The 17307-nt window shown below is 44.5% G+C and overlaps 1 protein-coding gene across 1 annotated transcript in view; it reads right to left on the minus strand.

Annotated features, from left to right (window-relative positions):
- LOC126473364 (2-iminobutanoate/2-iminopropanoate deaminase-like) overlaps positions 1-1969 on the minus strand; it is a 57697-nt gene extending 55728 nt beyond the window's left edge. The window contains exon 1 of the mRNA XM_050100372.1: positions 1770-1969. Coding sequence (XP_049956329.1) covers positions 1770-1921 — 152 coding nt within the window. The 5' untranslated portion in view covers positions 1922-1969. The remainder of the gene's footprint in view (positions 1-1769) is intronic.
- Positions 1970-17307: the final 15338 nt, after the last annotated feature.

A 17307-nucleotide genomic window follows, 5' to 3' on the forward strand; every position in this document is an offset into this window, starting at 1 on the left:
TTAGCAATATTGTTGTTCTTGGAAAAGTTAGAATGGAAAACATAAACTATATGTAATCTAATTTTGGGCTTAATTAACGTTTTAGGAGGATGTCAGTTGAGTCAGGTTAATGCCCTAATTAACTTTTATAATGTAGGTGTAGTGCTTAAACAAATGTATGCAGTGGAATAAAAATTTTAGTTTTCATGCTTAAAACTGTTTTCAAAAATGACTCTGAGCACCATGGGACTTAACATCTGTGGTCATCAGTCCCCTGGAACTTAGAACTACTTAAACCTAACTAACCTAAGAACATCACACACATCCATGCCAGAGGCAGGATTCGAACCTGCGACCGTAGCGGTCACGCGGTTCCAGACTGAAGCGCCTAGAACCGCACAGCCACACCGGCTGGCAAAACTGTTTTCATATGTCATAAACATAGTTAAGAAACTTTATTCATTAATAATAATACCATTTGGTTATAATTTAAATGTAGGGCCTAGGCCTACTAAAGATTGAGGTGGCATTAAACTTTCCAATTCAAGTTACGGGTGTTACGCATGTGTTAAGTAACACCCGAAACAAAAATTAGTAACACCCGTAACAGCTCTAAGAGTGTTAAATAAGATTTCAAAATGCCATGTAATGGTATGATATTGTAAAACATGGGTATAACCTCACTTTTACATAAAGGTATTCTACAGAACAAATTTACTAGATTACAAATTAAACTTTTGTATCTTTTTTGTTACGGGTGTTACAAGCTGCATATATATTATAAAACTAACAAAATAAAGAAATGCAATTAGCTTACCTCAGCAAAATGAATTATTATGAGCTATAACAATGTTGACTTCAATATTCTTTGCAACAATAGAACAATCAGCTATGGATAACACAACTAATATTCATCTGGAAATAGCATAAAACATACCTCTCTTTGGTGTCATAGAATAGTGCACTTTAAACACTTAGTGAAGGTAGAAATTTATTTTTTTCATATTCATGATTATTTTGCAATGAACAAACGTACTTTTAACTTGGCATTTTTAAGGTTATATTTGTAATATTGTCATTTTAATTTTTTTGTCACAAAGTCTCTTTAACATGGAATGACCCCTATGTAGATTGTGGTAGTGCGAAGTGTGTAGAACTTCGTAAGAACAATTTCGATGCTGAAATACCGTTTACAATTTCATTGCGGACAGTGCGGAAAACGAACGAGTACCAGGAAGAATATATGGTTTGACTCTTCCAAATTATCCATCCAGACCACCGTAATGGACTTTCACATGATGACAACACCGACGACGAGTAAGGTAAGTCGTCTCCCTTGCAAATACAAGTATTTTTGTAACGTTCTTCTTTTGTCGTTGCTGTAGCGAATACCGTAAACATACTCATAACGCCCGCCACCAGAGTTGCATGATCCATTTACGATCGCACGTTCGATATATATCATTTGGACCCCGCGACTTCGATAGGCAATCGTTCTTGGAAATCACCAAAAAGCTTAACCATATGTCAAGATCTGAAGCATCTGACTTCCAGTTGAAGTTATTATCAAAATAAGCACCAAATATTTACGAATTTTCGGTTTCATTTATTGATTTACTCTCATGAATTCGGTGATAGTCCATGGCAGAGAAACCAGGTATTAACTTGCAAGATAGTATTCATTACACTTTCAAGAATTCAGGTTACTCGATTAGGTAAGGAATGCAGTACCGACGCAATTATGTCTTACATGAAATAAGCATACCAGTCAGTAGACTCGAGCAGTTTACCTGTAGGCGGAAACAGGCGGCGCCGCCTTCGTTGTGCTGATGATCTTCCTGACAGTCTTGGACATGCCGGCAGCGAGTGCTGGTGATCGGCAGGCTAGCAGCTGTGCGACTGCTCCAGTCAACAGTCGGCGGCAGCTCTGCTGGCATAACATTACGTCACAACAGGGACCTGTCGAGGTCACGGACTGCACTGCTATCGCGCCGCTCGTCGCTGTCGTATTGCCAGCACGCGCAGTGATAAACGGGCACCAGCGATGATACAACTACACGCCGCTGCAGTTACACATGCGTTCAACCTAAAAGAGCGACATTTATTTTTAATGTTACAAACTGGCAACAAGCCGAGAGATGTGTCCACAGAGCTTACGAAATGTTTCAACAATTTATAGTCAATCTTATTTTTATTCAATCGTCATGCTGCCAGCTATATATGAAGTTGACTGGTTAGCCAAAATTTTAATGTGATTTACTTATAGAAGTTCTAGTGAAAATATGCAGCTTACATCTGTTCTGCAAGCTGCCTAACGGTGTGTGGCGGTGCGTGATTTTAATGGTGCTATTTTTCCATTTGCGAACCGTGCGCGAAAAGAATGATTGTACGTAAATCTCTGTATTAGGTCTAATTTGTCGAATTTCCCCGTCCTGGTCATTTCACGAGGAATATACTCTCACAGAATATCAACAGTAACCCACTTGATAATGCACAACGTTCTTTCGTAGCGTTTACCACTGGAGTTCGTTCAGCGTCTCCGTAATGTTACTATCGCTTCTATTCGCCCAGCCTGCTCAGTTCGCTCGGCATTCGTACAAACTATACGAACATCTCGGAGTTGTCTTCTTTGCCGCTGTGGCGCGCTGGATAGAGATGAGAATCAAATGCGCAAATGGAGTAAATATCGTGCTTGTTCGTTTACCTGAGTAGATTTGCGGCATTATATTGAGGTGTCATAAAGAAATTACGTTGGATTTATTCCATTACACGGATGTATGTAAACGCAGTAATTTATTAAGAGAAACCACTACAAAGCTTTCATAAATCCGATGCACATTTCGTGTTTCACATGCCTTCTCTAATTTCCCCTCTCACTGGCACATCTGCTCAAATGGTTCAAATGGCTCTGAGCACTATGGGACTCAACATCTTAGGTCATAAGTCCCCTAGAACTTAGAACTACTTAAACCTAACTAACCTAAGGACATCACACACACCCATGCCCGAGGCAGGATTCGAACCTGCGACCGTGGCACATCTGCTCAAATTAGTTATTTCTTATGTTCTTGCCGTGCATTTACATGAACACAGCGATGTTACGTTACAGGTTTCAGTTTACTGACACCAATGGTGTAATGCTGTGTTACTTTTTGAAGGAGCCAACGTGGTAAAGTGAAGGGAGTTTCATTTCACGAATTTTTCAGCCAGTGCGATTCCAGAGAATCATGGCTTAAAGAAATATCTGGAGCAGATTTCGCAACAGTAAATTCTAGATCTTATTCCTGACTATTGATATGTATTGAACACTGAGAAACTGCAGGATGCTGTTGTTCCCTTGGTTTTTCTCTTTTTTATCCAGTTTTATAAAACCAAACAAGTCAAACAAGAAAGGAGGACTGTTATCAGATCCATGGTCAAACCATTTCTTCATGTGTCTCCCCGCACAGGTATCACGGCAATAATAATAATTACCGTTCTTCCCATTACACAGTGTGGTGTCACCGCCAGACACCACACTTGCTAGGTGGTAGCTTTAAATCGGCCGCGGTCCATTAGTACATGTCGGACCCGCGTGTCGCCACTGTCAGTGATAGCAGACCGAGCGCCACCACACGGCAGGTCTCGAGAGACGTACTAGCACTCGCCCCAGTTGTACAGCCGACGTTGCTAGCCATGGTTCACTGAGAATTACGCTCTCATTTGCCGAGACGATAGTTAGAATAGCCTTCAGCTAAGTCAATGGCTACGACCTAGCAAGGCGCCATTAACAGTTTATAGTCTTGAACGTACCGTCCAGAACGATGTATTCAAATGATGGATTAAAGTTAAGTATTCCAGCAGCTACGTACTTTTCTTTATAGCATTCATTACGTATCCTGTTTTAGACCTCACGCCAGCCTGCTTGAGTTTAACGCGTGCATTTCGGCCTTCTCTAGATATACGACAAGTGGCGACGAGGCTAAAAACAGTCGTCTTTCTATTTGCTTCATTTACTTGTCATGGCTTCGCCACAATCTCCAGATGTACTGTCCGAATTTTATCGCTTGCAGAATCAGCAGACGCAAGCGTTATTGGATGCCCTTGGACAGCTCGTCCAGGGTCAACGTGCAATGCAAACCGATGCGGCAGCCGCCGCTTCACCGCTACCGCAGCCACAACATGCTGTTGCACCCCAGTTTCGTCCATTCGATGCGGAAATGGAAACATGGATGGAGTGGTCACGCCAATTTGGATTCCATCTCGCCGCCTACAGAATTCAAGGTAATGAGCGGCAGCCTCACTTATTATCGTGTGTCGGCGTCCAGACGTACCGTGTGATAGTGAAATTGTTTCCCCGACGCGACGTAGCAACTCTGTCCTACGAAGAAATTTTGTCGGCATTGGATGCATATTTCAAAGAAACAGTCAATGTCGTTGCAAAAAGGTATACGTTCTTTCGTACAAAACGTACTTTGCAAGGCCTTACTAGGGATTGTGCTTTTGAGTGTGAATGTGGACTCCCTTATTCAGATACTATGGTGCGTGATGCAATTGCACAGAACGTTTCTGATGTTCGTATACGGGAACAAATTTTGAAACTAGTCAATCCCTCCCTTCAACAAGTGATAGACATATTGGATAGGCAAGACACACTTGACTTTGCTCTTGAATCATTTGCAACTTCGCCAGCTGTGTGTCACATTAACCGGCCCGCCGGGCGAGCTGCACGGAATGGTAAACAGCCCTCGCGCACGTCCGCGCAGCCACGTGTCCCGCGCAAGCATGCAAATGCAGTGAAATCATGCCCGCGGTGTGCTACTAGACATTCGCGTGAGAATTGCTCGTCACGCCAGGCTATTTGCTTTTTCTGTAATAAAAAAGGACATGTTCAGAGTGTTTGCCAGAAAAAGCTCCGATCGGACATTCACAACCATTCCAGGCCCTTTGCTTCGCGCCGGAATCGAACCACGAATACTCAGGCTCGTGAACCTTCGACCATGGAAATTCATGTAGTTAATTCCACTCCTCCCAGTGCCACTCCTTCTAACAGTGACTGTGTTCGTCCCACAAAAAGTGTGCGTCGGCATCGACGGAAATCACGTCAAGTCGCGAGTGATTCTGTACCAGTGTCTGTTCACGTTGCACGAGACAGTCGCTCTTGTCGTCAGCAGGACAATAAACTTTTTGTAGATTTGGACATTAATGGCAACGTGATCCCATTCCAGCTCGATACCGGAGCTGCAATTTCATTGATCAATAAAGACACGTACACACAACTGGGCACACCTCCGTTGCGTGCCGCAAATGTTAAGCTAACTAGTTATTCAGGACAGTATCTCCCAGTGTTAGGACAGTGCAACCTTCTTGCAACATACAAGGGACAAACAAAACTTGTGTCATTTTACGTTCTTCTTCTGCTGTGAATTTGTTTGGTTTAGATTTATTTCAGTTGTTTAACTTGTCTATAGTAAATCAGGTCCTATCAGTGAACCAGACTGTGCCTTCAGCCAGTGTTTCTCGTCTATGTGAAGAATTTGCAGACATTTTTGCACCGGGCCTTGGTTGCGCTAAGAACTATAAAGCACATTTGGAACTGAAAGTCAACGTGCAACCAAAACTTTTCAGAGCGCGCAATGTTCCCCACGCATTGCGTGATGAGGTCGCAAGGACATTAAACGATTTAGAATCACAAGGTGTAATTGAACGTGTGCAGGCTTCTCTCTGGGCATCACCCTTAGCAATTTTGCCAAAACCTTCCAGAAAGTTGAGACTTTGTGTTGACTTCAAGGCAACAGTGAATCCACAACTAGTGATTGCCACTTTTCCTTTACCCCGCCCGGAAGATCTTTTTGATAAACTGTGCCCGGGTAAATACTTTTCGAAGTTGGACCTAGCAGATGCGTACTTGCAAATACCAGTGGACAACGAATCCCAGCGCGTCTTGGTGGTTAACACGCATCTTGGTTTGTATCGCTTCAAAAGACTGCCATTCGGGTGTGCATCCATCCCTGCATTGTTTCAGCAATATCTGCAAACCGTTTGTGAGTCAGTCCCTACTGCAGCAAACTATCTGGACGATATTGTGATCTCCGGAAAGACAGAAGAAGAACACTTAGCCAACCTCCGAACATTATTTCAGGTATTGCGACAAAATGGTCTTCACTTGCGGAAGGACAAATGTGTGTTTCTTGCTCGTGACTTACCATATTTGGGACATGTAATCAATGCCCAAGGCATACATCCGAGTCCAGAGCACCTCCGTGCCATACACGACTTGCCTTCGCCGCAGAATTTGAAGCAGCTACAGAGTGTGTTGGGAAAAATTAACTATTCCACCCGGTATATCCCGCATGCCTCTTCCATTTCGGCACTGCTTCATCGCTTACGCCGTAAAGGTGTTCCGTTTGTCTGGACGACGGAATGCGAACGCGCCTTTCGCCAGTTGAAATCGGCGTTGCTTTCAAATCCTTGCCTTACGCCATTCGATCCCCAGCAACCCCTTTTGTTGATGGTGGATGCATCGGATTTCGGGATCGGTGCTGAGCTTGCGCACTAAGATGGATCGCCCTTTTGCCTTTGCGTCAAAATTGCTCTCGTCTGCGCAAAGAAATTATTCACAGATCGAGAAAGAAGCTTTGGCTCTCGTATTTGGCGTTACTAAGTTCCATGATTTCTTGTATGGTCGTCACTTTACCATCATCACAGACCACAAACCTTTGACGTCGCTTTTTCATCCGAACAAGCCTGTACCTCCACGTACAGCGCAGAAATTCATTCGCTGGTCTATTTTCCTCTCGCAGTACCACTACGATATCTTGTATCGGTCCACTGCTAAGCACGGAAACGCTTATGCGTTGTCCCGTTTGCCTGTTGCTGAGGATAGAGCATTCGATTCTTCCGAACTTGCTTGCCTGTTCATTGATGCGGAAACTGATGACGTGGTCGAATCGTTTCCGATTGATTTTCGTCGTGTAGCTACAGCCGCAGCTACTGACCCTGTCCTTGCTACCGTTTTGCGTTTTGTTGCTACGCAATGGCCCTTGTCAAAGTCACGGATCGTGGATCCGTTGGTTCGCCGATTTTTTGCTTACAAGGAGAGACTTTTTGTACGACGTGGTGTTTTGTTGTTGCGTTCTGATAACGATCAGTCCAGAGTCGTGGTCCCACGTTCGTTACAGTCCTCTGTCTTACGGCTTCTTCACCAAGGACATTGGGGTATAGTGCGAACGAAACAACTTGCTCGTCAGCACTGTACTTGGTTCGGAATCGATGCTGCGATTACGCATATGTGCTCTTCTTGCATGGCGTGTGCCGAACAACAATCCGCACCACCGCGGAAATTCTTTGCATGGCCAAAATCCATTTCCCCTTGGCAACACTTACACATCGATTTTGCTGGTCCATTCTGGAATGCTCGATGGTTGGTTGTGGTCGATTCATTCAGTAGTTTTCCTTTTGTTGTCCGGATGTCTTCCACGACGTCTTCTGCCACCATCCAAGCGTTGTCCGCTATCTTTTGCATTGAAGGTCTTCCGCAGACTATTGTTTCCGACAATGGCCCACAATTCATGTCCGCAGAATTTCAGTCATTCTGCAAGGCCAATGGTATTCAACATCTGACATCCGCGCCGTTTTCGTCTCAGTCAAACGGTGCCGCTGAACGATTGGTCCGGACTTTCAAGTCACAGATGTTGAAGTTGAAAGAGTCGCATTCTCGGGAGGACGCGTTGTTGCTCTTTTTGTCCTCGTATCGCTCTCAGCCCCGAGATGGTCGCTCGGCGGCTGAGTTGTTGCACTGTCGTCCTCATCGAACCTTGATGTCTTTGCTGCAACCACTGCACCAGGTTCCTGTGCAGCGGCAGACTCCTGCTTTTGTTCCAGGCGACGTTGTACTCTATCGCAACTATCGAGGTTCACGGCGTTGGCTCGCAGGGCGCATTCTTCGCTGCCTCGGCCGCGCGATGTATTTGGTTTTGGGGGCCTCTGGTGAGGTGCGTCGGCATCTCAATCAGCTGCGCCTCTGTCGTCGCACGGGTTCTGCCGCTCCCCGTCTGCTTTCAGCGACGGTGCCGTCCGGTCAGCGCCCTGGGGACCCATCTACTGGATCGCCTCGCCTCGCCTCCCCAGGTGTTACCGACGATGCCTTCCATTTTGCCCCATGGCGACGTCCCGCCGCCGCCGCCGCCGCCGCCTGTTCACCCGACGGCGCCGCCCGCAGTGGACGCGTCGCTGCAACCGCCTGGCGCCTCCCTGGGTCACGCGCCGCCGATCGCTTCCCGTGACCAGCTGTCCTCCGCCATGGACCTCTTGCCCGCTCCGGACCACATGGCGTCTTCGCGCTTCGGGTACCCTGACGCGATGGAGGTCGACCCTTCGGCCCCTCTTGTCTCTTTACGGGCGCATACACCGCATGTTGGCGTGCACCCTGGACTAGGTTTTCAGGCGTTTCCTAGCTCCCCTCGGACCGAATGGCCGGGTGCGGGTAGCACAGCCTCGCCTGTTGTTAGGCTCCCCACCTCATCGCATACGTCCTCATGGGGTCCTCCCCACGGCGGGCGGAAGCCTTATAACACAACCGTTCGCCGATTTGCGGGGGAGGAATGTGGTGTCACCGCCAGACACCACACTTGCTAGGTGGTAGCTTTAAATCGGCCGCGGTCCATTAGTACATGTCGGACCCGCGTGTCGCCACTGTCAGTGATAGCAGACCGAGCGCCACCACACGGCAGGTCTCGAGCACTCGCCCCAGTTGTACAGCCGACGTTGCTAGTCATGGTTCACTGAGAATTACGCTCTCATTTGCCGAGACGATAGTTAGAATAGCCTTCAGCTAAGTCAATGGCTACGACCTAGCAAGGCGCCATTAACAGTTTATAGTCTTGAACGTACCGTCCAGAACGATGTATTCAAATAATGGATTAAAGTTAAGTATTCCAGCAGCTACGTACTTTTCTTTACAGCATTCATTACATATCCTGTTTCAGACCTCACGCCAGCCTGCTTGAGTTTAACGCGTGCATTTCGGCCTTCTCTAGCTATACGACACACAGTATCCAGAGTGACATTTTAGACGGAAAGGTGATGAAAATAGAGCAAAATAAATTGCACGGGTTAAACTTTTAGGTCTTGAAAGGAAACTCAACGAAACCACTCAGTAGTTGGTGTATTATAACAGCAATTGTCACAAAGCTTTGTCACATATAATTAAAACAGCAGAGTAAGATCCATCAAATGTAAAATATTCCTTATTTCTTGTGCAAATAGCAAATTTCAAGAAATATTCTCCCAGATGGACAGAACGTATTATAGAACGTAGTATATCGTGAAAATCAGTATCACCCAAAGCATACATACATGCTACAAAAATATCTCACAGTTTCCTTCTACGAGCACACTGTCCCGCTATTTGGACGACGCTCGTGCGAAACAGGAGTTAGGAACTTTGTAAAAGAGAGATTAATCTTAGAATCTAAACGTTTGAATGACGTTGAAAGATTCTGTTCCTTGATATTGGACGAACAGCAGTGAAATAACAATATGACAGAAAGCTGGATACCTTCTTTGATCATAAAACGACACCCTTTAACAAAAGCTCTCAGAACACTAGCCTCAATACATGCGAAGTTACGAAAGAATCTCAGGCAAGGAACAACATAATTTGACAATGTTGTTGTCAGAGAGATCGAGGAGTGCGAATTTCTTATACTGTGCCTAGTTACTGACAATCATAAGACCAATGCAAATATGATGAGACGCCTTTCCAGTGGTAAGACCAGAAGTCACAAATTACTCACCCAGATGATCTAAAAAAAGCTGAAAATTACTTCTTGCGTTTGATCAATGTCATATTTTAAAAATATAAGAAACATGCTTTTGGGGAAGACCGTCTTTGAAGGAGAAGACGAAATAAGTGGCTCTCACATGAAAAATCTCTGAACTGCAAACAAATCAAGTCGTAAAACCTGTCCACTTTTTGACTCTAAAACACGAAGCCCTAAATACATAAAAAAGTATTTGAAGCGAGCGAGGGGTATACTTTCTACACCAGTAGTAACAGCTCTGTAATATGTCCAAACACATTCCGTAGAGCCAAAAGCCCATTTGTTCCAAGTCTGCACAGCGACCGTATAGTTCATGAAAATGATTCAGAAATGGTTCAACATCCATCATGTTGACAGTTATAATAAAGCTAAATTTTGTCCTGACACGATCCATTTTTTCAACACAGATGATGACAGGATTCATTGGCTGGAAAATGAGTTCCTCGCATATCTGGAGAAAGTGGAAAAAAAACATGCCATGAGCAAGGAACGGCTTTCCTCAGCAACGAGAGTTACGAGGCAATTCGGTTGTCTACGTGTTGTACAGTACTGCGTATTCCACAGTTATTCTCGATGGGTTTTCATTCCGACTCCTGTGGTGGCCAGAAACCAACAGCCTCAAATAATCTTCCGCCCGGCGCCCAGTTAGCGACTACTCTGCTTTGCCAGAACTCTGTCAGTCGTCGCCGATGGACAAAGCTTCCGCGAATAATGGCCTTACGACAATTTGTCGAAGCTCTCACCACCTTATGGCGTCAACCTAGGCTTCAACACCATTCCTTCCCGCCACTTCCCGACGGTGACTGCAGACGTTTGCTGACTTGACAGTCGAGCAACCTATCATACGAGGTTTGCCCAGAAAGTAATGCACCGCATGTTTTCTTCAACAGTTCTTTATTGAACATAATGAGAATTACACACACGAAAGAATGGTGTTTTATGCACTCACCCTGTTTTTCCGCGTAATCTCCACCCAGTTCTATGGCCTTCCTCCAGTGCAAAACAAGGGCGTCTATGCCCTGTTGGTACCAATCCTTGTCCAGGTAGCGCAGCCAGTGCTTCACTGTGTGAATTACCTCCTCATTGTTCTCAAAATGTCTTCCAAGAATGACATCCTTTAATGGCGTCTCGCTGCAACATGTCAGGTGTGACAGCCGTGGATGGTCTCCCCGACCGCTGCAAATCGTGGAGCTCCGTCGAACCGCCTTCTGGTGACCTCATCCTCTGTGCCCAGCGACTAATGTACTTCTGTCGACAGCAGATGTTCCATCGACTTTGCACAAACGTTTGTGAATATTCTCCAAAGTTCCTTTCTCTGCAATGAGAAATTGAATGATGGCACGCTGCTTGTATCGTACGTCGCCTACAGACGCCATTTTGAAACTGTCCTACAGCTATGCTATCTGTCGGGAGTGACGGAAACTTGGCACGCTCACTCAGGAGACTTCAAATATGAGGGTCACTCCAAAAGAAACGCACACTATTATTTTATAATTCATCTTTTATTCTAGATGTTTGGAAGTTTTACAGTGTGTAGATACATCCTTTAGGAACAATATTTTCATTTCTCCATATAATTTCCATCCTTCTCAACTGCCTTACGCCATCTTGGAACCAGCGCCTGTATACCCGCACGGTAAAATTCTGGACCAACCTGTTGGAGCCACTGTTCGGCAGCGTGCACAAGGGAGTCATCATCTTCAAACCTCGTTCCATGAAGAGAGTCTTTCAGTTTCCCAAAGAGATGATAGTCATGAATGTAAGGAAGGGTTGTGTTGTGTTGGGGGAAGAGACCATACTACGAGGTCATCGGCCTCATCGGATTAGGGAAGGATGGGGAAGGAATTCGGCCATGCCCTTTCAAAGGGACCATCGCGGCATTTGCCTGGAGCGATGTAGGGAAATCATGGAAAACCAGTATGGCCGGTTGCGGGATTGAACCGTCGTCCTCCCGAATGTGAGACCATGTAAGGCGGGTGTTTCAGTGTTGTCTATCCAAGTTTTGTGATCGCTTCCACGGTTTTATGACTGACATGTGGCTGTGCATTGTCGTGCAACAGCAAAACATCCTGCTTTAGCCGATGTGGTCGAACACAACTCAGTCGAGCTTGAAGTTTCTTCAGTGTCATCACATATGCATCAGAATTTATAGTGGTTCCACTTGGCATGATGTCCACAAGCAAGAGTCCTTCAGAATCTAAAAACACTGTAGCCACAACTTTTCCAGCAGAAGGTGTTGTTTTGAATTTTTTTTCTTGGATGAATTTGCCTGATGCCACTCCATTGATTGCCTCTTCGTCTCTGGTGAAAAATGGGGGAGCCATGTTTCATCACCTATCACAATTCTTCCAAGAAATTCATCTCCACCATTCTCATATTGTTCCAAAAGTTCGCTGCATACCGTTTTTCTTGTTTCTTTGTGAGCCACTGTCAACATTCTGGGAACCCACCTAGCACAAGCCTTTTTTAACGCCAACACTTTCAGTATTCTGCAAACACTTTCTTTCCCTATCCCAACGTAACGTGACAATTCGTTCACTGTGATGCGTATGTCAGCAGTCACCAGTTCGTTAACTCTCTGCACATTGTCTGGAGTGTGTGCAGTACGAGGCGTGCCACTGCGAGGACAATGCTCAATAATACCGTGCTCACTTTCATCATGTAACCTGCTTGCCCACCAACTAACTGTACTGCCATCGACAGCAGCATCTCTATACACCTTTTTCAACTTCTTGTGGATGTTTCCCACTGTCTCGTTTTCACAGCAAAGGAATTCTATGACAGCACGTTGCTTCTGACGAACGTCAAGTGTTCAAATGGCTCTGACCACTATGTGACTTAACTTCTAAGGTCATCAGTCGCCTAGAACTTAGAACTAATTAAACCTAACTAACCTAAGGACATCACACACATCCATGCCCGAGGCAGGATTCGAACCTGCGACCGTAGCGGTCACGCGGTTCCAGACTGAAGCGCCTTTAACCGCACGGCCACTCCGGCCGGCGAGCGTCAAGTGTAGCAGCCATCTTGAAGACTGGCTACGATGGCGCCACTCACGGGAACAGGTTGAACTAAGTTTGAAAACAAGCGGGAAGTTTGTATCTACACACTGTAAAACTTTCACACATGCAGAATGAAAACTGTATTGTTACAAAAATAGTGTGCATTTCTTTTGGAGTGACCCGCATAACACGTACGTAACGTTTCCCCTTCGTAGCTTTGTTTTCGGCTGAAAAAAAAAAAATGTGGTGCGCTACTTTCTGGGCAACCTCGTAGCCTGCGCCAGGAATTTGCTCGAGAAGCTTTTATGGCTACGGGCACCAATCGAATATAATAATTAGGGTGCTACATGTGACGCCATTCTGTCTGCTGTCCCGTGGAACTCGGTGACCATGTCTCCAAACGTCCAAAACAGTAACATAGCCGTGGCGCCGAGCTGGCGCATTCCTGCCCAAAACGTATGGCTTTCGCGAGAAAACTGCCCCCAGCCATTGTAAAAATAGCGAGCGTTTATCGGTCTGGCCCTTGAGACATGACATCAACGGAGAAAGCCGCCAGCCACGTATTGGGGCTCCGCTCGCAATTCCCAGTGACCGGATGTTCCCACCGCCTTTTGACCGTTCGCTGCTATTGTGAGCGGTTGGGCTCCTCACAGCTTAAAAGTTCCCTCTTGTCTCCGACCTGAAATGGGCAGAATTACGATTTGCACGCATCCTAAACCGATCATGTAAATACCGCTACGTAACATCTGATTACCTAGTTTGCATGACAGTGTAATGCAGTAGCAAAATGACGTTAATTTTCCTGCATTCAAATTCAGATTTCAGAAATCCAAGATAGGCTGGTTTGATGGCTCCTAATAAGTGTGTGAAGAGGGCAGAGGGCTTGTCGTTTTGCAATACGTAAGACCCCACAAACAGTGAGAAAAATCCTGCAGAAACTTAATGGGCTCCAAGGTACGGAAAGACAATTCGAAAAGTTTCCTTGCTGATAGTTGTTTGATGATAGTGTAATAAATAATAATGTTATCGTCATTTCAAATTAAATCTGATGTCTTTATTTTGTTGCAGGTCTGGAGATAGTATCTATTAAACTTGTTTCGCTTGGTTTTCTCTGTGGTTTCGCCGCTAAGGATATTAGAAGAGAGTTAATTGCAAATCGTGCCGTAGTCTAGTTCTTCATTAATGTTCATTATTTTTAAACAAGATGAGTGTAATGTTTTCTTCTGTCCTTCAGAATTATATATGTGAACAGTGAACTCGGTATGTGATTCCATGTGTGAAGCTGCCAAATTTGTCAGTACCCAAGCTTGCACAATTTTAACTACGCCAGTTCTCTGTGTTTCAAACACTCCGGAGGTTTTACACTGCGACTCAAGTGAGACTTCAGACGACGCTGCGAAATCAGGCCAGGTAATCTGCAAAGTTATTATACCAATCGTAATTAAAAAAAAAAAAAAAAACATTGGAGACGAAGTGACTGAACGTTTTGAAAGTGTAAAATATTTAAATAACAAGCCGGTCAACTGAAAAGTAATCCGACTGCAACTTACGTGGCAAGTGTGTGTAGTGTCGTTTAGGCAGAATAAGGCTTCGTTCACCGTGCCACCGACAACGGTCGGCAGACACTATGGCCAATGGTCGCCCGATAACATCGGCCGATAACGTGGTCACAGTGCCTCCGATTTCCTTTGTCAGTTTTTGGCAGGGTCAAAGGAGGTTAGGTGAGGTTAGATTAGGATAGCATCTAATCTATGTATGAAGTACATTAAATTTAACCTCTTAGGGTGGGGGAGGGGGGGGCGGGGGGGGGGGGGCATGCAGCTTTACTGTATGGTTAAATGAAGACGGCGTCCTCTTGGGTAAAATATTCCGGAGGTAAAATAGTCCCCATTCGGATCTCCAGGCCGGCACTACTCAAGAGGTCGTCGTTAACAGGAGACAGAAAACTGGCGTTCTATGGATCGGAGCGTGGAATGTCAGATCCCTTAATCGGGGGGGGGGGGGGGGGGGTAGGTTAGAAAATTTAAAAAGGGAAATGGATAGGTTGAAGTTAGATATAGTGGGAATTAGCGAAGTTCGGTGGCAGGAGGAACAAGACTTTTGGTCAGGTGAATACAGGGTTATAAATACTAAATCAAATAGGGGTAATGCAGGAGTATGTTTAATAATGAATAAAAAAATAGGAGTGTGGGTAAGCTACTACCAACAGCATAGTGAACGCATTATTGTGGCCAAGATAGATACGAAGCCCATGCCTACTACAGTAGTTCAATTTTATATGCCAACTAGCTCTGCAGATGATGAAGAAATTGATGAAATGTATGATGAGATAAAAGAAATTATTCAGGTAGTGAAGGGAGGCGAAAATTTAATAGTCATGGGTGATTGGAATTCGAGAGTAGGAAGAGGGAGAGAAGGAATCATAGTGGGTGAATACGGATTGGCGAAGAGAAATGAAAGAGGAAGCCGTCTGGTGGAATTTTGCACAGAGCATAACTTAATCATAGCTAACACTTGGTTCAAGAATCGTAAAAGAAGGTTGTATACATGGAAGAATCCTGGAGATACTAAAAGGTATCAGATAGATTATATAATGGTAAGACAGAGATTTAGGAACCAGGTTTTAAATTGTAAGACATTTCCAGGGGCAGATGTGGACTCTGACCACAATATATAGGTTATGAACTGTAGATTAAAACTGAAGAAACTGCAAAACGGTGGGAATTTAAGGAGATGGGACCTGGATAAACTGACTAAACCAGAGGTTGTACAGAGTTTCAGGGAGAGCATAAGGGAATAATTGACAGGCATGGGGGAAAGAAATACAGTAGAAGAAGAATGGCTAGCTCTGAGGGATGAAGTAGTGAAGGCAGCAGAGGATCAAGTAGGTAAAAAGACGAGGGCTAGTAGAAATCCTTGGGTAACAGAAGAAATATTGAATTTAATTGATGAAAGGAGAAAGTATAAAAATGCAGTAAATGAAGCAGGCAAAAAGGAATACAAACGTCTCAAAAATGAGATCGACAGGAAGTGCAAAATGGCTAAGCAGAAATGGCTAGAGGACAAATGTAAGGATGTAGAGGCTTATCTCCCTAGGGGTAAGATAGATACTGCCTACAGGAAAATTAAAGACACCTTTGGAGAGAAGAGAACCACTTGTATGAATATCAATAGCTCAGATGGAAACCCAGTTCTAAGCAAAGAAGGGAAAGCAGAAAGGTGGAAGGAGTATATAGAGGGTCTGTACAAGGGCGATGTACTTGAGGACAATATTATGGAAATGGAAGAGGATGTAGATGAAGATGAAATGGGAGATACGATACTGCGTGAAGAGTTTGACAGAGCACTGAAAGACCTGAGTCGAAACAAGGCCCCGGGAGTAGACAACATTCCATTAGAACTACTGACGGCCTTGGGAGAGCCAGTCCTGACAAAACTCTACCATCTGGTGAACAAGATGTATGAGACAGGCGAAATACCCTCAGACTTCAAGAAGAATATAATAATTCCAATCCCAAAGAACGCAGGTGTTCACAGATGTGAAAATTACCGAACTATCAGTTTAATAAGTCACAGCTGCAAAATACTAACACGAATATTTTACAGAGGAATGGAAAAACTGGTAGAAGCCAACCTCGGCGAAGATCAGTTTGGATTCCGTAGAAATGTTAGAACACGTGAGGCTATACTGACCCTACGACGTATCTTAGAAAATAGATTAAGGAAAGGCAAACCTACATTTTTAGGATTTGTAGACTGAGAGAAAACTTTTGACAATGTTGACTGGAATACTCTCTTTCAAATTCTAAAGGTGGCAGGGGTAAAATACAGGGAGCGAAAGGTTATTTACAATTTGTACAGAAACCAGGTGGCAGTTATAAGAGTCGAGGGGCATGAAAGGGAAGCAGCCGTTGGGAAGGGAGTGAGACAGGGTTGTAGCCTTTCCCCGATGTTATTCAATCTGTATATTGAGCAAGCAGTAAAGGAAACAAAAGAAAAATTAGGAGTAGGTATTAAAATCCAGGGAGAAGAAATAAAAACTTTGAGGTTCGCTGATGACATTGTAATTCTGTCAGAGACAGCAAAGGACTTGGAAGAGCAGTTGAACGGGATGGACAGTGTCTTGAAAGGAGGATATAACATGAACATCAACAAAAGCAAAACAAGGATAATGGAATGTAGTCGAATTAAGTCGGGTGATGCTGAGGGAATTAGATTAGGAAATGAGACACTTAAAGTAGTAAAGGAGTTTTGATATTTGGGGAGCAAAATAACTGATGATGGTCGAAGTAGAGAGGATATAAAATGTAGACTGGCAATGGCAAGGAAAGCGTTTCTGAAGAAGAGGAACTTGCTAACATCTGGTATAGAGTTAAGTGACAGGAAGTCGTTTCTGAAAGTATTTGTATGGAATGTAGCCATGTATGGAAGTTAAACATGGACGATAAACAGTTTGGACAAGAAGAGAATAGAAGCTTTCGAAATGTGGTGCTACAGAAGAATGTTGAAGATTAGATGGGTAG

This window comes from Schistocerca serialis, chromosome 4 (genome assembly GCF_023864345.2).
Source record: "Schistocerca serialis cubense isolate TAMUIC-IGC-003099 chromosome 4, iqSchSeri2.2, whole genome shotgun sequence".
In the NCBI taxonomy this organism is placed as follows: domain Eukaryota; kingdom Metazoa; phylum Arthropoda; class Insecta; order Orthoptera; family Acrididae; genus Schistocerca; species Schistocerca serialis.